At 40.6% G+C, this 24,154-nt stretch overlaps 1 protein-coding gene across 1 annotated transcript in view; it reads left to right on the forward strand.

Moving 5' to 3' along the window:
* The first annotated feature begins 491 nt into the window (after window positions 1–491).
* LOC111875753 overlaps window positions 492–24,154 on the forward strand; it is a 117,487-nt gene continuing 93,824 nt past the window's right edge. The window contains exon 1 of the mRNA XM_023872251.1: window positions 492–647. Coding sequence (XP_023728019.1) covers window positions 492–647 — 156 coding nt within the window. The remainder of the gene's footprint in view (window positions 648–24,154) is intronic.

Genomic DNA, 24,154 nt, shown 5'->3' on the forward strand with positions numbered 1-24,154 from the left:
GCAGAAACACCGGCAATTCTGACTGAAATTATTCATAGTTTTCCTTAGTCCCCCGAGGCACATGCCGGTCTAGTGTCTTAAATTAGGCCATGATTGTTTTCTTCCATATTCTCTCTAATTCATTAATCATTAAATAATTCTAACATTGGACCTCTATGCGCCGAGGTGTTGGCAGCTTCGTACATTAAGTCACAAGTAAAATAAATAGTATTACCTCCCATTCGATGCGTTTGTCCCTCACGTGGTCTCTCCCAAAATCTTGAATGGGTCACACAGAAAATAATGACATTTATACGAGTTTCTTTATTATGTTTTGGACATCCCTAACAGGTAGTGTGAGGGCGACCTTCAAGGGCTGCGGGAGGTACCCCTGCCCTGCTAAGACTGCAATTTCCCTCCGCCCTCTCCGCATAATTTCTAATACTCGTATTATGACGTAAGAAAAATGTGCTGAGTGCTCTGCTATGCTCTCTGCGTGGCCGCGTGCTGTCATGGCGCCGCGCGATGGAGGCTGTCAGCACCACTCCAGTGTGTACTGTGTAGTGGTGCGGTGGCAAGTGCTAGGGAGCCAGCTGCGATCATGTGGTGGCGGTGGTGACAAAACGACCTCCCCGTCCGACATGCAACCCGCTACATTTCTCACACTAGTAAGTACTCGGTTCAGATTACGTTCAGTTGTCACGAAACGACGTACATGAGAACGAGGTAAATCGAAATTATATAAATATCCCGCCATTCAATATTATTACATGAATTAAATTTTTTAGTAAATACTGAAACAGTGAAATTATTTGTCTACAATGAAAGAACATCATAACTGGCTAAAATGAATGGTATTTAAGTTAATTGAATTGTGATTTTTAAACAAAAAATTAAAGTGATTGAATCTGAAATAATAAGACAGATTTCTAGTTATGTGACCACTTTTGGGGACGCAACTGTCACCTAAGCCGAGTGATACCTGTATTTGCGATATAAGACCAGACACCAGTGGGAACATTTCATCACCACACGACTTAGTATCCGTATTTCGTCTTGTCTTTGAAGACATGAAAATTAAAATATCTAAACGTATAATTTTGCACACGTGACGGAAGGGAATCCTAAGTAATAATACTAAAACCTTGAAAAATTTAGTGGTATTGCAACAGTTCGGATGGGAATAAATAAAATTGTATTCATGATTAAATTAAGATGGAACTAAATGCAAGGAATTCCTGTTAGTATTATTCAGTTCTGAATCTGTTGCTTCTCGTATCCGCTTCAGAAACCTGGAGATTAAAAACGGGAAAAACTATAATTTTAGTTTTTTGGCATGAGTGTGAAATTTCGTTTCTCCTTTTAGAATCAGAGAATAAATTTAGGAACTTTGTGAAGAGGATGTTGAGGAAAGTAACTGGATGTTGAGGAAAGTAACTGGATGTTGAGGAAAGTAACTGGATGTTGAGGAAAGTAACTGGATGTTGGGGGAAAGTAACTGAATGTAGGGGAAATGAAGTAACAGTAGGAAGATGAAAACTGCTTAATAAGTAACGTCATAATTTGTTCATTCACATAATATTATTAGGTTGAAAGAATAATGAGAAGGACATGAATCATGCGTGGAGAAAGAAGAAATGCTCATAAAATTTTAATTAGAATACCTCAGCTAAAAATATTTGAGAGCCGCAGGTAACGATTGGAGAGTAACATAAAAATTTCTCTCAGAGGACTAAGTTAAGAATATGCAAACTAGGCTGAATTAACTTGGAACTTAGCCAACTGCGGGCTTTTCTTAACATTGTAATGAACAATGGTTTCTCGAAATAAATTTCCTTCAGAACAGCTGAGATTTACAGACTATCTGAAGAAGGAACATTGATATATACTTTGAACTTTGCAGAACAAGCTTTCTTAATGACCTGCCGGGTGACCATGAACTTCAGAATTCTTTTTCCTTCGTGTTGTTTGGTAGGCTCGTAATGTCTTTTTTTTTTGTTATTATTTATCGTATAGAAATTTTATTACTTTAGCTAGAGTGTAAATGTTTATTTTGTGATTTATGATACTGTATTCTCACTACAAATCCCGGATGTTGATAGCACATGTTGTCTTAGGTTATTCGAACTCTGTGACCGCGTGTTCGAATTCTGCAGAATATATATCCACGTTGCTCAGTGAGGTTTAATTCCTAACAGTCTCTCATGTAACGGACCCAATCGCGTTCCTGAACACGAAGTCGGAAACCTGTTATGACTAGAGCAATCCAGGAATCGAATCGATTTATAGCGATAAGAATTCTTAATTTTCTCTAGATGTAAGTTGATCCATTGTCACCACGGCATGGCGTGTCCTCAGTTTACGGATGGAGGAGACGACCTCCAGGTATGGAAAGGAACTAAGAATATATTGAATAAGCAGTCGCGGATAACCGACAAGTTGCCATACTCCAGCTTGGGGTTGGGCGTGGGACTGATAATTCCTCGCCCTTAAAATAGTCTGATACGAAATATTACGCCTGTTCGCACAATTTGATTATTTGGAAAAAAAAATTAAGCTAAATAAAATGAACTTGAGATTTGGAACGAGACCAGTAGGAAGATCTAGACATAGGTGGGTGGATAATATTAAAACGGATCTTATAGAAATAAGAATGGGTTAGTATGGACAAGGATTATTGTGGCTCAGAATAGGTACCAATGGTGGGTTTTTGTGAACAAGGTAATGAAATTTCGGGTTCCATAAAATGTTTCGAATTTGTGAGTAGATGAATAAATAGTGGCTGTACAAGAAGGGCTCAGCTCCATGGAATTAGTTTATTAATAGGTGATTTAATACATTTTTTCAAAACGCTGTTACTTTGGTATTAACCGACATTTACAAAAATACACGTAATTGCCTAATTAACTGCTTGCTGATGAAGCATATGACTTGCATTTCGCATTTGTTAATGGCGAAGTAACCTTTAGAGAAGGCAGAGGTATGGAGGAAGTATAGGCTAATGATTCGTAAGCAAGAGATGTTTGTGCCAGTACAGTTACATAGCAACATTACAGCAGAAGGTACCATCCCACCTGCTTGAGTACAACTCCATTTTGAATTTTCATTTCTTTTACCCTATAAAGCACAATGATTACTATATACGAGTATACCACCTGCGTTAACATTTAAAATATCCTTATTTCGCCCATAGAGTGTACTTATGGAGTTTATATTGTAGCGATTTTCTATTCATCCACTCCCCCATACGTCTTCGCGACTTAGTGCTTAATTAGTTAAGTAATGGGACAACTTTACCTTACCTTTACCTATTTTAAGTTTCACTTAAATGCGTCTTAATTAGCCTAACTAGTTTCATGGGCATAAGATACTCAAAGAGAATATTGTACAATACTTCCTTCCTAGCTGAAACACAACCTTTCTTGAAGCATATTATGACGTTCTGCTTGAAAGCCGGACTATAAGACGTCCATCACTAGTCAACGGCTAGCAATTCCTATTCAGCGATGCCTAGGAAATCATCTCCCGGCAGATGAAATTCTAACAGTAGGGTTCTCAATCCCGGGTCTGGTCAAGTGGGGTTTTTGGTGGACAAAGTGGCGCCGGGGCGGGTTTTCTCCGAGTACTTCGGTTTCCCCTGCCAATCTGCATTCCACTAAATTCCCCATCATCATAATCACCCGGGGCTGGCTACAATAGGCCAATCAGTGGCCGCCGTGCCGAGTGAACCCAGTTGGACTCTACCCCCCAATAAGCGAGTTTAAAAAAACAGTGGGGTTTCCACCGTTATTTGTAACGAAATGTATTCCCGCGGCAAGAAGAGATTCATTGCATAGCAACAGACGTAATTAAACTTTCGACAAGGTATTCCCTATTCAGTCCGAGTGCAGGATATAAGAGTTCGTATCCGACAAGAGACCAGAAGCGAGTCGTAGGAGGCGACGAAGAAGGGAGTCTCAAATCTGAGACAGTAAAATATGGTCACGAGTCCCAAGGGACTCGGACCCGAGAAAGACTGCGCTAGCAAAGACCAGCAGCATGTACAAAAGACAGACCCCTCCTCTCGTCAGAGAGGGCGCCCCACGAAAACAAGACTGTAACTGTCAAAGAGTAACAAATATCTGGTCATGGGCCCCAGATGGGGCTCGACACCAAGACTTACTGACCGACCGACCGGCCGTAGGTCGCAATATGAATTTGACTTTGACTTGAGAGCAGCAGAGTTCGTATCCGACAAGAGCTAAGGACAGTTGAGCTCCTAGCAGAGTAGAAGACACTTCACCGACATTAGCGGTGCGAGAGTGTATAACAGGGAAGAGGAAACGTCCGAAGACGTTACAAGTGCGAATAATTGTATTTGTGGGTGTAAGGAGTGATCATCCAATAAATATTTGTCCAAACCCGAAACCCACAAAACTGTCTCATCGAAATTCCCTTATTCTTTTTCCAGTATTTTACAAATCCAGAATAATTGATCAATAGTTGATTTGTTACTTGAAATCCTCAGTTACTTCTTCTGGTTAACGTTGAGAAAATAGTGCCGAGTACAATTTTTAATAAGGTTTCTCTCACAGAAGGTCGCTGGTTTAAATCTCGATGAGGTCATTGTATTTCTTCAGTTGACCTAATTCTTCCGGCCGCACTATGACCCTTGGGTCGACTCAGCCTCTAGAAATAAGTACCAGGAATTAATTAAATAATTTTCTTGCGGAGTAAAGCGCGGCCGGCTTGTAAGACTGACAACCTTACCGCCATCTTTGAGCCGATTGTCTAGATAATGTGGGATCCTCAACGTCTCTCAAGCCTATGGGCCTTCACGGCTTGTTACAGGGACAGATTTACTTTACTTTTCTCTCACTAATATACCTCGATAATGACTATAATCAGTTTCATCGTCTCATTTCGAAGAGGTAAAAGAACAAATCCAAATAGAATTAATGAGTTTATGGGCCTAAGAACGAAATGATTCACCTCTTGTTTGAATCATTCTTGTTGGAATATGATCTTTAATTGACAGTTTTTGCTCTTTAAAACTTCCAGCAACAAATTCAACCTCAAATTTACTAGGTTAAAGTACTGTACTGGCATGCACTGTCTTCATTTCCTCGGAAGCCGGGATCGTGGGTTCGAATCCCACTCAGGGCATGGATGTTTGTGTGCGTTTTTCTGTGTTTGTCTACAGGTAGAGGCCTTGCGACGAGCTGATCACCCGCCCAAGGAGTCCTACCGAATGTCTAAGATCTAGAAAAACCGGAGTGAACGGAGAAGTTCATGGAGGTAGACCTAGGCCCACTGGGGCTGTAGTGCCAAGGGGAAAAAAAAAGTACTGTACTAATGGCTCAGCCGTGTATATCCCGTCTGAGTAACATTACTCACCCTCATGTACTCATTTCTGTTAGAGGCTGACTCAACCCCAGGGCCATAATGAGGCTAGAAGGATTAGGTCAATTGGAAAAATCCGATGACCTCATCGGGAATCTAACCCGCGACCTTAGGACTTGTAGAATAATGTCTCAACCAGCTACGCTACCACGTACCCCGATATGAATCCCTTACATACTAAAAGTGTGTCCCTAATTCACGATTCTGTTTTCCATTTCAAAGAAAAAGAATATATAATAAAATTCTGCCAATTCAACTCGACTCTAACCTATTGTTTGTTAATCCCCTTGGTACTGTTTTCAGAGAACTAGCCCTATAATCTCTTGTTCATTTTCTTTTGCTTAGGTCGTTCCAAAGAGTCCGTCCAAGGCCAAGATCCGTGTAATATTTAGTGACTAATTGATCTTATACGGCGAGTAGCTGTTAGCCCCCTACCCAGCCCCCAAGCAGAAAGATCAATCCTTGTCGACTGTCTGCCACTACCTGTTCGGTATATTCGCAGCTCCCCTCAATATCTGAAGAACGTCTGCTCCATCCGCAGCCGGAGGCCGCGCCATGTCATGGTTACAAGAGACTCACTTAACATGAGTTTATGATCTACTTCTAACTTCTGTACCACATTTCAAGTACGTAGATCCAGCAGTTCATTGCTCTCGCATGTTTGCTATGTATCGCGACAAGAAATTGTGGGGTTCTAGGATTAGAACAGTCACCTTTACACTCACAAGTACAATTATTCTCAACTTATAACGTCGTCAGGCGTTTCCTCTTCACTATTACAATTACTTGCACCGCTGATCTTGGTGAAGTGTCTTCTGCTCTGCTCAGAGCTCAACTGTCCATGGTCCCTTGTCGGATACTAATTCACTCCTGCTAAAGTCGAATACAAACTCTTCTGTTCTCGTCGGATAAGAACTCTCTCCGGCTGAAGTCGAGTACAAACTGAACTAGTCTTTTATCGCAGTTGGACTCTTTATATCTTGCACTCGGACTGACTAGGGAACACCTTGTCGAAGGATTAATTTCGCCCACTGCTATATAAACTCTGCTTCAAACAATTCGTTGCTGCGGCTATGCGTGTCTGCCTCAAACAATTTGTTTGTAACTGTGGAAACTCCACTGTTAGACTTTCATTTCCGGGGCAACATTTTCCTAGACTTCGCTGCCTAAGAACTGTTAGCCGTTGTATAGCAATGGATGCGTTCTGATTCCAAATATTCCGGTCCTAGGTGGCACGCCACATTACTTATCGCCACCAGAGCAAACGAAACATTTTGCACAGCTCTCATTTTCTTATTTTATATTCTACCAATAACACAGATCTAGGCATACCCTTCTGAAACTCAATAGTTTCTATAAGTACGCTTCTATAAGAAGCTAGGTATATTACTCCCAGAATGCACTTCCAACGCGGTAGCGTAGTTGGTTGAGGCACTATGCTGCAAGCCGGAAGGTCGCGGGTTCAAGTCCCGATGAGATCATTGGATTTTTTTTTCAATTGACCTAATCCTTCCAGCCGCACTATGGCCGTGGAGTCGACTCAGCCTCTAACAGAAATGAGTACCAGGAATATTCCTGGGGGTAAAGGGCGGCCGGCGCGTAAGGCTGACAACCTTGCCGCCATCTATGAGCCGATTGTCTAGAAAATGTGGGAACCTCAACATCTCACAACCCTATGGGCCCCCACGGCCTGGTACAGGAATATATTTACTTTTTTTTTTTTTTGCTTTGACTTCAGCACTGCCTTTGTCTTCATTCTTCAGAAAAGCAAACTGAGGATTTTTATAGGCAGTTGAACAGCTTTCCTGCAAGTTTGTGTGTAGTAAATATAATTACAATTGAGAAACAGGCATTTAAAATTTGTAAGAACCACATAAGGAAAGGTAAGTTGTTTGTTCAACATGCTGCATATGACGTCATTAGACAACATTTCTATAATTGCACTACATGGAAGAGCACTTTGTAGAAAAATAGAAACACGTGTTTAAAGTCCAGTCAAGGTCCCTTGTTTTTAAAATTTTAGCTTTTACGTCATCGGACAGCCAGCTCTGCAATCAATTTGTTAGATTTAAAGAATTTGCTATCATATTCATGCACGTGTATTATTATATTCCGAAGTCATATTATTAAAAAACAAAAAGATACATAATTATTATTTAACCACAGCTAGCCACTGTGATCACATAACTCGGTATTGGACTACATTCTGAATTACCGTATTTACGCATGTATAGGCCGCAGCACAATTTTCAGACAGAAATTATAGAAAAAATAATTTTCTTGGAATATTATTTCAGGAGTAGAACACCCTGTATTACTAATTATGAATATATATTTTTTTAAATGAAGCGTGATTTCTAATATTTCGAATATAAGCCGCACCCCAGTTTTCCTCTTGAATTTTTGGCAAAAAAATGTGCGGCCTATACATGCGTAAATACGGTAGTTCACGTCTTCAAAATCCATATTAGCCCACATTAATATTATCCTACTATTCGCACTACTTTATATACTTATTATAATTATCACTCATAAATTTTTAAACAAATCGTGAAATTATTTATTGTATAATCCTTTCGTCTCCATTAACCCGCAACATATCTTTCCAACGAGAATAAAATGCTAGCCACATGCGGGCTAAAGATGGATCCTCCAGCTTGCAAACTCGTAAATCTGCTGAAAATACAATGTAAGAGGCGTTAATTTAACAGAATATTTTGACATTTCTCTGTAAGATAACGTAGCTACGTATTAGGGATTTAGTGTTCGAGGAAGAACGTACACTGGGCTCTCTTCCTGGCAAGTATATAATAACCCAAACAAATGGAGTGGAACGTTTGTAGTCTCTTGTAAATTTAGTCAGCAGAACAAATCTAATCTGCCACTGAATGTTGTAGATTGTTCGACATCGAAAGAACTTATTTCTTCGCATAGCCCACGTAAACAGAGCAGAAATCTAACTGAAGGGTCCTGAATAAGTGTAAGCTCCTTAAAGAAGTGTACACTAAAGTCTAACATACAGAATTACTTGGTCTGTGGAATTTTTCCATTGTCCGGAAATGTAGGTAATAGAATCACGACATTTCGGAAACTGGATCTGTTTCCTAAACGTCGTGTCCTCTATTATCTAGATTTCCGGACGATGAAAAAAATTCCAAAAAACCCAGTAATTCTGTATGTCATCCAACATCATCAGAACCCTTCAGAATTTAATGTATAACACGTTAAAATGTATGTGAAATGTTGACAAAGAAAGACTCAAAAGTCAGTTTTACTTGTTGATTTTGTGCATTTGAAACTTGGTTTCCGGTCCAAATGGATGAAACAGTGACAGAGAATTTTCGATAAGAAGGGTTCTGAGGAGAATATCTGGACCTAAGATGGACAAAGTAAGAGGAGAATTGTTTAAGTTACAATAAAGGAACTTCATGATTTATACTTTCAAACAGCTTTTAATATTGTGATACAATAGTGGTGTATCATATTGGTGATGCATGCAGCGCTATGAAATAGATGAAAAGTGCATACAGAATTTTAATCGAGAAATATAAAAGAGTGACCACTTGGTTGAGACTTTGGCGTAGATGGGAGGATAATGAATCTTCGGGTTCCATAAATAAAACTCACGTCTTGACCATCTTAATTGCTAGAAAAATTTCAAGGAAAATTCTGCAGTACAAAGTTAGCCGTAGGCGACTATAATTTTGCTTATGTCTGAGTGCAATGCCTGTAGCAATGTGTTTAGGGTCACACTGCATATGGGCGCAGTTAACGGGAGGTGATAATCCTAAAGATAAAGAATAACAGGTCTTTTAATTGAGAAAGAACTCCTTGGCCTGTAGTCCGCAAGCGAACTACACCGACCGAGCGACCACCACTTGTCGGCGAAGTTAGTGCCAACTTTAGCGGATAGAGGGTATCGCGTGGTCAGCGCAACGAATCCCCACGTCCGTTAATCTCGGTTTTCTAGACCGGAGCCGCTATTTCCATGAAATAGCTCCTCATTTATCCTCACGAGGCTGAGTGAACCCCGTTCCAGACACACTATTTCTCAGAAAATCTGGTAGCGCCGGGAATCGAACCCGGGACCTCTGGATCTGTAGACAGGAACTCTGACCATTAGACCACAGAGGCGATCCTCTTAAGCGAGAGCCATTGCAAATTGTACTTCATTAATCTGGATTCGTATGCACTACGATCAAAAAATTAAAGCAAAATGGTTAGAATCTCATCTGTGAAGTGTGTTTATGAGTTTAGTATTAGGTTGGATAGCTCTGTCGATATAGTGACTAAGCTGAGGGACGGACGACCGAGAAATTGGAGTGTGATCCCCGCCAAAGTCAAGAGATTTCCCTCTTCTGCATGCAGGTTCTGGAACCAGTGGGTACCGGGGGAACTTTTCCTGGGATAAAGCGGGCCGGGATGTGAATCTGACCTCTCTCTTCCGTCCAGTGCCGAGATGGGGAATGCACGGATCTGTACCTCCATTCTCTCATACGTCTTAATGACAGTGGGAGCAACTGAGCACAGAGACAATTTCATCTTACCCTTACATTATGATCCTCAGAAGAATCGTAGATTTTGTTCGTAACCAAATTTACCGATTTGTTTTTGTAACGGAGAAGCAGCTTGTTTCCCGTGAGATAGAAACTGAATTTTTAATGAATAATCATCATCATCGGAAGGCTGGGCATGTAGCACGAATGGGGGAGAATAAGAATGCATATAGGATATTGGTGGGAAAGCCAGAAGGAAGGAAACCACTCGGAAGACCAAGGCGTAAGTGGATGGACAATATTAAAATGGATGTTAGATAAATAGGATGGGATGGATTGGATTTATCTGGCTCAGGATAATGACAGTGGAATGCTCTTGTGAACACGGTAATGAACCTTCGGGTCCCATAAAATGCTGGGAAATTCTTGAGTAGCTGTAGAATTGGCGGCTCCTCAAGAAGGCCTCAGCTCCATGAGTATGTAAGTAAGTAAGTAAATCGTCATCATCACCATCAACTTTGGCAAAACAGCGTCTTTGTAGGTACAACCTTCCTTAGAATCCTCTTGCCAGATTCGATTCGGTTTTCACATTTTCGGATTTCGAAACAATTTTTTTAAAGAGCAAGGTCGTCAACCTTGCGTTCAACCCTCAACCTGGAGGGTCACGTCTCTGTATTTGTGCCCCCCCCCCCAGAGGCAGGGTGGCCCTGCTATACTCCCAGGCATCGAGTTCACTCTTCATTGCCTTCTACGACTCGCAGAGCTACGATGTAGTTATTCTAACTCGCATCCACACTGAATTTTTTTAGTATTACTTACATGAATATCAGGCTTCAGAGAACTAAGTATCCTCACTTGCGAGCTGGAATGTTGAAGTAGGAGTCACGGGGTCACAGTAACCGGGCTGACAAGCGGTGGGGCCCACACCTCCCGCGACCATTGTTTGTCGTCGTGCTTGTACACACCAACGAAAGGAACGGAACGGAACGGGCCGCCATTTCCCTTGAAACCAACATACTCCAACTTCAACGGTAAGTGTTCAGCCATACCGCCATGCGGGGAGGACAGCTACGTGACACAGATGTACCATCGCCATCGCAGTGTCTGGGCCGAGGTTTAACAACTTGTCACCGTAAATACAGATCACAGTTGTAATAAATGTTACACAGGGACTCGGTCTTGGATAGATTCTTAGGTACAGGATCCAGTGATAGAATAATGAATATTCTGATTCCGTAAATACTTAGAAGGCGATCAATTTCTTGACCAGCTAAGGTACTAGCAGCTTCTCGAGAAGGATTCTGCCTTATCTAGTGAATTAACAAACCAAACAAACTATATAGCTAACTAAAGAAATAGTTCTCTGGTATTATAGATAAGACACAACGCTGTTAATGGCGAAACCTAAGACTGGATATGATCCTGAGCCAGTTGTATCCATTTCCTTTCTTTAAAACCAGTTATCGTAAGGTTTATTTTAATATTATTTATCCGTATTATTGTCTTTAAAACAATCCGCATAAAGAAGGGACGGAACCACCAATAATTATTATAATTTTAATATTTAAGAACTTTGAAATTAATATCTTTTTAGTGTCTTGTATAAAATTTCCAATAATTTTAAGAAATGCAATTCTTTGTGGCAAGTAATAGATTTCAACTGTATCGATAAACTGAAACCAGATTCTTTCTAGTGGAAGGGAAAAAAAGAATAGGCCAGCAGATAATTCATTACCCACCCCTGGCCCCTGTAGAGCGCCACTTTAGATGGCCCCATGTTTAGGAAAATAGGTAAATAATAAAAACTATGGTACTGTAAAAATGGGGCCCGATGCGTGTGCAATTGATGATTGGGAATAATACAGACGTAACAAGGCCGTGACACAGTAGGCCCTCATGTAGCAACTGCCTTCAATGCACAGACGGAATACACGTACCACCAGGGAGACGCACCGAAATCATCAAACTCTCGTCTGGAAAGGAAGGTTGCAGTCCGTTGAAAGAGCGGTTCAGTAGCGAAACTGAATTTCCTATTTATTTTATTACAGGAGTTGAAGATACGGAAAAGGAGACAATAAATATATATAGAATGAAGGCCGGATTTACAGTTTTGGGGTCCAGAAACAATCAAAATATGGAGGTCCCTATCAGTGACAAAAGTTTTTTATTATTATAATTCTCTGTTGTTCTTATTCCTTTTAGTGACTAAAAGTACAAACTGACTTCTCGTGATTTTAGTGAAGCAAATGTCTCAGTAAAACAATTTTATTCTGTTTCTGTTTTGTGGGAGTCCCGGAGCGACCGCCCCGGCCCGTTCTCCATACATCCTTGTACAGCCTTGTATAGATCTGTATTAATGATAGCAAAGCAGTGTGTTCATATGTGGCGCCTACTCAGTACTGCTGTTAGGGGCGAGTAGGCAGCCCTCCTGCCTCGTCTGCCGGGGTCCCCAGCCTGGGTTCGATCCCGGGATCTGGTCAAGTGGGATTTGTGAGGAACAAAGTTGCGCTGAGGTGGGTTTTCTCCGAATACTTTGGTTTCCCCTGCCAATACTCATTCCACCAAATTCACCATCATCATAATCACCCGGGACAGGATACAATAGGCCAATCAGTTGCCGCCGTGCCGAATGGACCCAGTTGGACTCCACTGCCCACTAAGAGAATTGAAAAAAAAATGTGATTCCAAGTAAACAGTATTCTAGGCACAAGTATTGACTTTTGAACATTACCCATGATCCTTTTTTTATTTAGAACAAGAATTCGGGACAAAGTCAAGTTTCCGACATTTTGCTTTACATAAAAAGTAGGACGATGGATAGTGTCCAAAAATTCAGTAATTGCATTAATATAGTATTGTCACAAACTTTTAGATCAGTATTCTAAGTAGTAACTAAAATGCAAAGGGGCAAAACAAATCATGACGTATAACAGGAAACTGAGAAGATTCTGTAGAAAGGCTAGATACTCGTATATTTGAAGTAATATTCAGAATTTATTAATGCGAAAATTCATTAAATTAACTTTAATAACAAATGAGATCGCTACATTTTTGATCTTGTTTTGTGAGAAAGAACATCTGTTTGTTACTAGGTTCCCAGGCTTCGTCATGTCATTTTGCTGATAAGGCAGCATGAAAATGAAGCAGTGGTTGAGAGAAGTCCAGCGGAATCTTCTCTCGATTAATAGTTAATTACATACCTCAGAAAGCTAATTTTGTGACCTTGATAGCAGCGCGATTAAACTTTGATTCTGAATGTGAGAACCATCAGAGCATTTTTTAAAGCAGAGGAAATCTCACATCCCCCCCCCCAAAAAAAAACAAAAACATGTGCTGTGATTGCCGATCTCAGGACCGTCCAGATACATACTGAATTCTAGCCAGAAGCCCGGAAAACAAAAAAAAGTCGGAGCTCCGTAACATTTACTGTTGCTGCACGGATATACCAAACATAACAAGGCATTGCTTACTGAGAAATTTGAATGCATGTCAAACGCATAAAAATACATTTGTTATAAAAATACATTGGAAGTTGAACCAGAAATTTGTTTAAATAATGTTTAAAAATTCAGTTTCGAAGTGGCAGAAAAACACTGCATTTCCATTACAGAGTTAATGCAGTTCAGGTAAACAGTCACTTGTTTTGTGTGTGTGTGTGTGTGTGATTCATATGAAGCTCATACTAAGTATAATCTGCGTTCAAAATGCAGAGATATTTAATAATGTAACAGGTGGTACGTATATTTGTCACAGTTCTTTGAATGGTTAATCACTAAGTTCCGCGTCTGTTACAACGAACAATTACAGCACTGCTAACATACCGGCTCATAATGAAAGGAATTTGCACAGTCTCACATAGTGTCAGTGGAGGACAATGGTCGGTTCTTTGGTATACAACTTGTTGTTCATGTTTCTGCATACCATCGCGGTGAGGTAGATCATTTTGTTCGAACCAAGTTATGGATTCATGTGAGTACGATAATGGTTTCTTCTTGTTTGATCCTGACCTACGATATGAATTGCACATGGCCAGGTCTGCCTTGTCTCGTTCCTTCTAATGTTTTATAACGAATATTCAAAGCCATCTGGCAGGTCGGTGCCTTGCAGAGGAATATTTGACCTCGCACAAGCTTTACTGAAATTCCACTTTGATGCGTCATGGTTTCCACGTAATGTATATCACATACTCTGAATTCATACACTGATCTTCGGTTTATGGGGGCATAACACTGAATAAGAATGTCCAGATTCTTAGAAGACGTACGAAGTTAGAATTTGTATGTGAAACACAATACCCCACAAACTTTTTTCTTGAATCGCTTAATGTTTGGTTATTGATTTAATAACTTTTTATCAGCAGAATAGGGTACATATCATCGAAGATGAGAATATTCATAAGTGATGAGCTGGCAAGAATGTAGAAAGAGAAGGTCGTGACCTGTTTAATATCCCAGCATTTACATGGAGAGGCTGAGGAAAAATTGGGACCGCCTCTGTGGTGTAATGGTCAGGGTTCCTGGCTACAGATCCAGAGGTCCCGGGTTAGATTTCCGGCGCTACCAGATTTTCTGAGAAGTAGTGAGTCCGGAACGGGGTCCACTCAGCGTCGTGAGGATAACTGAGGAGCTATTTCAAGCATATAGCGGCTCCGGTCCAGCGAAATTAACAGCAGTGCGGATCCTTTGCGTTGACCATGCGACACCATCTATCCGCTAAACATGGCACTAACTTCGCCAACAAGCGGAGTTCGCTCGGTCGGTATAGTTCGTTTGCGGACTACAGGCCACGGATTTTGTTTGTTTGACTGAAGATAAATCACAACTTATTTAATCAAGATACTTGGTTCGTGGTTTAGGATTCAGTCTCGGGACAACCAGAATACAAAGTAAGAATGATCACATTTACAAGGCAATGTCGCCTTCTAGAAATGTTTGAACGAATCTGATCGAATAAAGAACAATTGTATGTTTAGACAATAAAGACAAAACTGACCCTGGTTTCAATTAAGAACGATACCATGAATACATATTGAGGCGTGGAGGTATAGCACCACGCATTCCTAATCTCGACGCCACATTGGAGTGAGTGGTCATCTTCACGCCTAGGTCACTTTACCCCTCCCCCCACCCGGGGGAATAACCACGTTACTCGTTGGATAGAGGACTGAGTGGTCCCTAGAGCCGGTTTGGAATTTACAATTCCCAGACTTTCTAGGGAACAGAACAGCGATACCCAGCGACTGAGCTGTCACGAAGTAACTAATGAGGTCTATAAATAATAATAAATAATTCCACAGTAGAGCCTCATAAAATCAACTGCCTATGGAGAACGCTGTTATGAATTCTGCGACAGGAATTATCTCAAGGACAAATTGTCACGCAATTAAGTTGATGTCCAATTAATGGTATTTAAACTACCTAACGTAATACATGAATGTATGTAAACAGGTCATTACAGGAGGTAGAATTCAAACAATTGCGTTAACGTGCCATCGTCACGAACTCTCAGATCTAACTTTGCACATACTTTCTCATATACGTTTGACTTTGACTACGTTACCTTACGAACGAAATCAATTGTTGTTGAGTCGACTATTGTTGGGCGCTGATTATCAGGACACTTACGTGTTGCGTCATAATTCTTATTTACTTATTTCACATACGCATGAGGGAACGCAGCCTCCTACTGTTCTGAAATCAGTATTTCTGAAAAGACTTTTATAATTTTGAAATGTGGAAACAAGAATCAGGGACTTACTATTTGGGTTCATTAGGTCTGCAGTTGATTACAATTTAAAAAGAAATGTCGGCCATGAAAATTTTGCGGCTAGTGTGCTTACCGTTCTTTTCTTTAAACGTACAATCTATTCAGTTTCATTCAGGCACACGATTTCCTTCACGTATAACTCATATTTAATTACAATCGTTAGAGCCCACCAATTTTTAAGAAATCACAATTTTGGTATCTCTATGAAGGTCCTCATTTTTGGGTGTAGAATATTCATATTCATTGAGCACTGACCTATGACGAATTGAATTTTAAATACTGAATACGAGATCCTACAATAAAGTTCCGAATTCGCCACCTTGTGGTTGCCGTGCCAGCGGTGGACAGAAACCTCAGGATCGTTTGATGACGATATATCAGCGTTTCACAGCTATGTTGTTGTAGATTTATGACAGTCCTTTTCTGAGTGCCGTCTATTATTGTCTTAGTGTGTCTTGGTGTTGTGGGAACTGCTCACATTCGAGCAAGTGTGACAACGCAAGCGTCATTGCTTAGCAACAACGAGTAAACAGCCGTCGCTAGAATGTCGGAGCTTGAAATAGAGCACTGTCTGTGAGGGCGATAAAGGAAATATTGAAAGGAAGGCAATTTGATGACACTGATGACATCAGGAGTAATACAAAGGCAGCTCTGAAGGCCATTCCACCAAACCAGTTCCAAAATTGTTTTGAAAGGTGGACTGGAAGCTGGTATCGGTGCATAGCTTCCAAAGGGGGAGACTTTGAAGGCGACCACAGTGATGTTCAGCAATGACGTATGTAGCACTTTTACCGCGGTGAGTTCGCGAACTTTACTGTCAGACCACGTATGAGCAGTCCAAGTTGTTCATGCGCTAGCGAGATGTGCGTGCATACATATGTAATATACGATTAAAGTGTATCCTCACGTTTTAGTTGCATTTTGACTTAAGAGTGCACAATCTCAGGATAAAGTAATGAAACTCACGACATTTAAACAGATCGAAACGTCATGGGATGACAGCGATCGTGGGAGGCTGGAATATTGGTCACAAATGTCGGTTAGTGATGTTACTGTGGACTGCGGCTGATTTCGGTAGGAGGAAAATATGAGCTCCACGGTAGCAAATCACTTTATTATTTACTGCAAAAAATGAGCGAGCGTTATCATGTGACTTGTTTTCTGTGTGGTCTGCGCTACGCGGCAAGAGAAATGTAAACACGTCTAAAATAATAGATGTTTTCCATGGGGTTCATGCCGAAGGTTTACAGGGACAGTGAAGGCCGTTTGCAGCCCGTTATACCTGAGAAACCGTGAGTCGAGGACACGAGGTCGTCCAGGAGGATTAAGCTGTTGAGAACACAAGGACGAGAATACAGCGTTACTTAGCGAATTTTGAAGTTTAATTGAGTACAGGTTAGGACAGAGGATTGAGAGTGATTGAAGATGAAATAACTAGAAGACTTTATAGTGGTTTGAAGTGATATTTTCTGTGCTGATATCCGCTGCCAGGAGACGACTACTGAAGACGGAGAATCCTAGTGCGTGTGCAATGGTGAACTGTAAATTGTGTAAATCAACAGTAGCAATGTATTAATTGTAATTAAGAGAGAGTTTGTAACAGAAGTGCTAATAAATTAAATCATCTGAAGTAGAACCCGTCATTTTCGTCACGCTTACCCCTTACATGTGACAATATATATAGAAGGATAAAGAGACATAGGTAATTCCAGGAATCATTCATTTGCCTTCGGCGTGTTAGAAAATTGAAAATTTATAAAAATTACGAAATCGTGTCTTTTCAGAATCACAAAACTTTCTCATAAGTTCTCGCTATATAAGAGAACAGGAGTGAACAGGAAAGTCTTGTCAAAGCTCGCGACACAGTGAAGACCTGCTGTAACAGGACGAGGAAGAAGCAGAAGTAACCAAGGTCTGAGAATATTGTGCGTCCGGAACTCCTGATCTCGTGGCCGTTATTAAGCGGAGATAGTTGGAGTGACACGCATGAGCATGTGGTTAAAACAGATTAATCGAGGATGCCTAATAAATCACTCGAATGCAATGCAGAAGCTGGAAGAAAAGTGGGGAGGCCCAGACTGAAGTGGCTGGAAGATGCAGAGAATGATTTACGAGAACGGAAAAAAACCGAGATGTAGACAAAAGATAGATAATGGAGAAGAATGAGAATCTTTTGTGAAAGAGGTCAACATATAAATAAGTAAACAGGGACATAAGTAAGTAAGTAATAAGAAGTGGCTATCGAAAAAGAAGATGAAGCGGAATCTTTTTTTAAAAAATGGCCGAAACCTCCCCTTCACTTTGGAAAGCCGAGAATTTGTTACTTTGTTCACAAGAGCCCTGAATTAGAGCCTATTTTAGCCAGCTGAAAACAATCTGTACGTTCCTGTTCTCTGATAGATGAAATATTTCCTGTAAAAAGATTAAGGTTAGTCAGCTATTATAAAGATTCCTCACCATTTATGAAAACCTAAGAGACACTACCGTGTTCGCAAAAGCCTGTCACAGGATCCAATCCTGAACCAATTCAATCTAATCCATACTGTCGTTCTCCGGTTTTTCCTCAGAAATTCAATTTCTCAAAGTAATTTCTTCCATTGAGGATTTCTAATCGAAATTCTTGCTTCCTCATCCATGTTATATGTCACCCTAAAAATGACGGTAGTTATACACTGAGCACAGCTTAAATAAAATATACAAAACAGGTAGGATTTGCTCTGAAGAGGCAGGTACCGAACAGACTGGCCTGGCGGCAACGTTCTCGACTTGTATTCAAGAGGTGCCTTTTTTTTTTTAATTCCACCAGCCACGTGACTGAGGCTCTTCGTGGTTTCGCTGGACCCTTCAAAGCAATTGCCGCTATAGCACCTAAATTAAGCCACAATTGTTTCCTTCCAGATCTTATCTAACCCATCGTTCATCTGTAATCTTTTTGTCTCCTGTATTAGTAACTACAGACGAGGTTTAGATTGATGAATAGATCTATTGACCATTTACAAGTCGTAACTACAAATAATTATTACACTATTACTGATCTCCACACTAAGTCTTCTCAGTCTATTTACACTAGTCATTACTTGGTAACAGCTCTCCGCAATGGTAATGTCTCTGCAATATCTTCGTTAGATGTTTACTGCTATAGAATCTCAGTTTCTATTGCCCGTTTGTTAACACTCCACAGCTGAACACTCAACTGAACTCAACTATTGAACTGGACTGAAATCCTGTACTATTGTTCGCCTCTCGTTATATAGACTCGGGTCGCACCTAACGGAAAATATGTGTCACGTGTCAGAATGTGTGTTCACTGGCTCGTTTTCCAACAGTGGGCATGGGAAACGCCTTTTCTGTTATCAATTCATGTTTATCAATACGTTGCTTACCATTGAGCGTAGGGCGAACGACATATATACAATTTCATCAAATATTTTTCTATTGATGCGTGAGCGTATTTCGGGCTCTGACTACAAATGAGTCGATATGTCAGACTGTCATTCGACGCTAGTCTGCAATGCTGAACGCGTCGTACGGTGACATACAGGAAAAATAAGACTGATGTAATTAAATCAGAATATAAGGAAGAGAGTGCCAGCTTTAGCGGATATAAAGAGTGTCGTGTGGTCAGCGCAACGAATCCCCACGGCGGTTAGTTTGGTTTTCTAGACCGGAGTCGCTATTTCTTTGAAATAGCTCCTCAATTATCCTCACGTTCCAGACCCACTACTTATCAGAAAATCTCGTTGCTCCGGGAATCAAACCCAGGCCTCTAGATCTATAGGCAGGAAATCTGACCACTAGACCACAGAGCTAACTTCGCCGACAAGGGGCGGTCGCTCTGTCGGTATAGTTCGCTTGCAGTCTCAAGCCACGGAGTTTGATTTGTTTTAAAAGAATAGAGTCTGGATGCAACACATGAAGATCAAAAATTATATTCGCCTTCTCACCAAGAAGAAGATGTGATGTGGGTCACCGAGCACGGTGGCTCAACGCTTCTGACTTGTCTTCAGCAGGTACCCTTTTCGAATCTCCACCGATACACTATCATGAAGTTTTTCGTTAGTTCCTCAGTTTTTCGAGGGAAAAGCTCGGATATTACCTCTATTAGGACATAACAGTTTCATTCCATAATACTTTCCAGTGCATGACTTGCTGATCACCGTACAGACAGTGACACTGACAAAGTGGTTCACAAACTATAAATAAGTAAAAAATACAAACGAATAAATTCATATGGACGGACCCAGATAGCGATGGAAATAGCGGTTCCAAGTAGTTGCTGAGGAAGATGCTATACAAAGTAGGATAGAAACGAATCGAACAAAATGATAAAAGGTAAAACGGTAAAGTTGTTCCATGCTCAACGAATTCAGTACTACGCCATGAAAGTGTATTCGGGAGTGGATGAACAAAAGGATGGAGAAAAAAACAAAACTCCGTGGTTTTAGTCCCCAAGCGAACTATACCGACCGAGCGACAGCCGCTTGTCTGCGAAATTAGTGCCAAGTTTAGCGGATAGACGGTGTCGCGTGGTCAGCGCAACGGATCCCCACGGCCGTTAATTTCGGTTTTGTAGACTGGAGCAACTATTTCTTTGAAACAGCTGCTCAGTTATTCTCATAAGGCTTAGTGGGCCCCGTTCCAGACCCACTACTACTCAGAAAATGTGGTAGCGCCGGGAATTCAACCCGGGACCTCTGGATCTGTAGCCAGGAACTCTGACCATTAGACCACAAGGGCGGTTCGATAGAGAAAAATAAGGAAAAGAAAAGGAATGAAAGAGTCAGGAGGAAATTATGAACAATAGAAGAGGAGGGTAGGAAAACGAAAAGCAGGTTGCCTATACCTTCCTTGCCTCAGATCACGGTCGCTTCCACATGCAGTATTTCAGTTTCACGGCGAGTGTGGGAAAGTAAGAGCTGGCGCAGGCAATGCTGGCCACTGTTCACAGCTGTTAACATTCTAGTCGAAATTCTTAGCGGTATAATGCAATCACGGAACCAGATCTGTAGCAATTTGATCGTCTGTGTTTTCCCTATGTTTCCATTGTTTATGATTACTTCAGTAAGGTATAAGCAATCCACAGCCAAAGGACTGGACAATTCAATTCACGGTCGAATGCCTACTCATTTACTCTTTTGGGTTCACTGATCTAAGATTCGTAAAGGAAATGTGTTTCATGTTTACCTTCAAAATTCTAATTTCACCCACTTAATTATTATTATTATTTGTGTACAATTAACAAATATGCCATGACGTTTTCATTTCCAGCAATACGGGAAGCTCTTTTTTTTTTTTTGGCGTACACCTACTTCAATTTTCCCCTGGAAATCATCATTCTACTGATGATACTAGTACGTAATCATCCATCATCATTCCCAACTTCAGAAAAGGTCAGCCAGTCATCCAGCAAGTTACCACAGAAATCGGTCTTGTCATTAGAAACTGAACCATACTCTGCTCAGGGATGGATTCAAAGGAAAAAAAGTTTAATCCTTTAAAACGCCTTGTAACTATGTGTACAAGCTGCTGTAACTTTAAGGGAACTCTGAAATTTGCTCTCAGAGTGAATTTATGTGGTTCATATGATTCTCAGAATAAATATCGATTATTTTCTTCAACAAGATTAATGGGTTAGACTTGAAATTTTCTTTGTTTTCTACGACGTTGAAACTGAAAATTTCAGCGTTTGCTTATAATCATCATAATTTAGAAGGTTAAAACAATTCTTTTGCATTTTTAGTGCAGATTTAAACCCAGTGATGCCAACGTTATAATTAACAAACTGTGCGTTAACACGTAAAGTTAAATGTTATCTCATTTTTAATTTACCTCAAAAGAGATATTGGCAGCACTGATAGCGGAAATAAAGAATACGTACTTTCCCTCATTCGTATCCAGTTGGCTTTCCTTGTCTTTTGAGCAGTAACAATACTGTGGCACGCTGAACATGATTGCTCCATTGACAGAGTGCACGAGATAAAAACAGCGACTGCTGATCCGATTATTATGATCAAAGGGTGAGGAAAGCAGCGAATTTTACAGAAGAATGACAATTCATATATCGAGAACTGTGGGAGGGAGAGGAAAGTTTACGAACGAGTGAAATCATTCAGAGGAGGGCTACAAAGTTGCCTTCTGGGTAGTATTGACTGTAAAGTGTGTTGAGGTTAAGGGGCAGATTAATGAGAGTATGGGAACAACCGAATATTCTGTAATAATGAAACTGCGTCTGAAATTAATATCGGTCGAAGAGAGATGAGGTCTAATAATAGCTTAATGTTCGACTTAAATGGTTTTATGCTGATAGATTATCGAAACGTGTTTACCGTTGGTTGAAACTCGTTGATTACATATGCAAATACAATAAGCCTATGTCTAACAGCTGTGCAGTATTTTATGAAAATTTTTAATAAAATGATCTTTAAGGTCTTGTTTAATTTTTTGTGTATAAGACAAAGCGGAGAAGTTCATGGAGGTAGGCCTAGGCCCACTGGGGCTGTAGTGCCAAGGAAAAAAAAAACAAACAAAATAAGACACAGAGTTCGCCTGAACACGGCAGTGAATCTTGTGTTCCATAAATGGTGATAATTTCCTTGAGTATGAGAGCCATTATTTGCTTCTTAGTTAGGACCCTTTTGAAGTTAGTTAGTTTGTGTATAAACTGATATAATTTTGTTTCCTTTAAGCTATACCTTTAACGTACCTGCAGTTATCATCTGTAAAGTCTTCTGTAGTGTGCACGAAAAGCAACCCGAAACTTACTTACTTACTTACTTACTTACTTACTTACTCATAGAGCTGAGCCCTTCTGGAGGAGCCGCAAATTCTGCAGCTACTCAAGAACTTCCCAGCATTTTATGGAACCCGAAGGTTCATTACCGTGTTCACAAGAGCCCTCCATTGGTCCCTATCATCAGCCAGATCAATCGAATCCACACCATCCCATCCTGTCTCTCTAAGATCAATTTTAATATTGTCCACCCATCTACGCCTTGATCTTCCCAGTAGTCTCTTTCCTTCTGGCTTTCCAACAAATATTCTATACGCATATTAATGCTGAAATATCTTATTTGCACATCCTGAGAGGGTTCAAATTATAATGTGAGATTTCTGGTTATGGCATCGTTATGTTTCGGAAAATGGATACATTTTAGTGTTACTCCGTAATGTTCGTACCCACCTATGACATTACAAATTGCCATAACCCATAAAACTAAAGGATTGTGACATGTGCATACATTTGTAGGCAACGCCCAAAATACATCCACGCAGCAAGAGAACCAGCGTCGCAAGAGATGTTTTCTATATGATTCGCATATAACCAAAATATTTAGGTGAAATCTTCGATAGGAGAGTTACATGGAGATTGCACATAGAAATGATCGAAGCCAAAGCCTCCAGAACATTCATTAGAGTATATTCCCTATTCAAAAGTGAGCAGACACCCATCTAATGAAATTGCAGCGCCTGCAAAACAAAGTTCTCCGCACCATTGGCAAATTTCCAAGGCACACACCGGTCCGCGATTTGCACATGGCATTCAAAATCCCGTACGTATATGACTATATAACAAAATTATGCAGGCGACAAGCAGAAGTCGTACAAAATCATGAAAATGAGAATGTTCGCAACATCGGACAAGGCGAAGACCGCCACAGAAAGTATAAGAAACTTAAACTTGGCAGCGGTCAGGCATACGACCGTTCAAGTGACTAGACCGCTGTGGTAGCGAATGCTAGTAGAAATAGGGCATAATCTGCTGTGCCGAGCCTGGATTGACAGAGGCCTTGTACTCGCATATATTGTACATAAAAATAGGAATTAAGATTAAATTTGTAAATATATGTAAATACTGACAATGAACCTACTAATACGGACTATGACAAATGACAGACCTGGCCTCTCGTCAGAGAGGGCGCCCCAAATGGACAGGACAGTAACTTTCATATAAGGAAAAGAAATCTGGTCATGAGCCCCAGCCGGGCTCGACACCAAGACAGTCAGTCACAATGTGACTTTGACTTGATTGACACAAGCAGTTGAGTTGAGTTGAGTTGAGTTGAGGNTCGCATATATTGTACATAAAAATAGGAATTAAGATTAAATTTGTAAATATATGTAAATACTGACAATGAACCTACTAATACGGACTATGACAAATGACAGACCTGGCCTCTCGTCAGAGAGGGCGCCCCAAATGGACAGGACAGTAACTTTCATATAAGGTGTTACGGCCCAATTTTGAGATTGGAGATGGTATGGTATTACCCAAAAGCTAGAGACTTGCGAAAAGAGTTTCGCAGCTATTGCCGTAAATTGTAAACACCAGGACTGGTAATTAGGTTAAGAATGTGACTGCACAGCAGGTCTCTGTAATCGCAGAGCAATAGCTTACCTCACTCGTTCACTGGATTTACTCGTGAGAGACTGCTTACGCAGCAATAAGACGCAAGGGGTCCGCCCACAACCACCCAGGAGAGCCAATGAGGAGGTTATTATGAGGATTGAGGGCACTGAGGGGGAGTCACCTA

This window comes from Cryptotermes secundus, unplaced genomic scaffold (genome assembly GCF_002891405.2).
Source record: "Cryptotermes secundus unplaced genomic scaffold, Csec_1.0 scaffold603, whole genome shotgun sequence".
Classification (NCBI taxonomy): Eukaryota; Metazoa; Arthropoda; class Insecta; order Blattodea; family Kalotermitidae; genus Cryptotermes; species Cryptotermes secundus.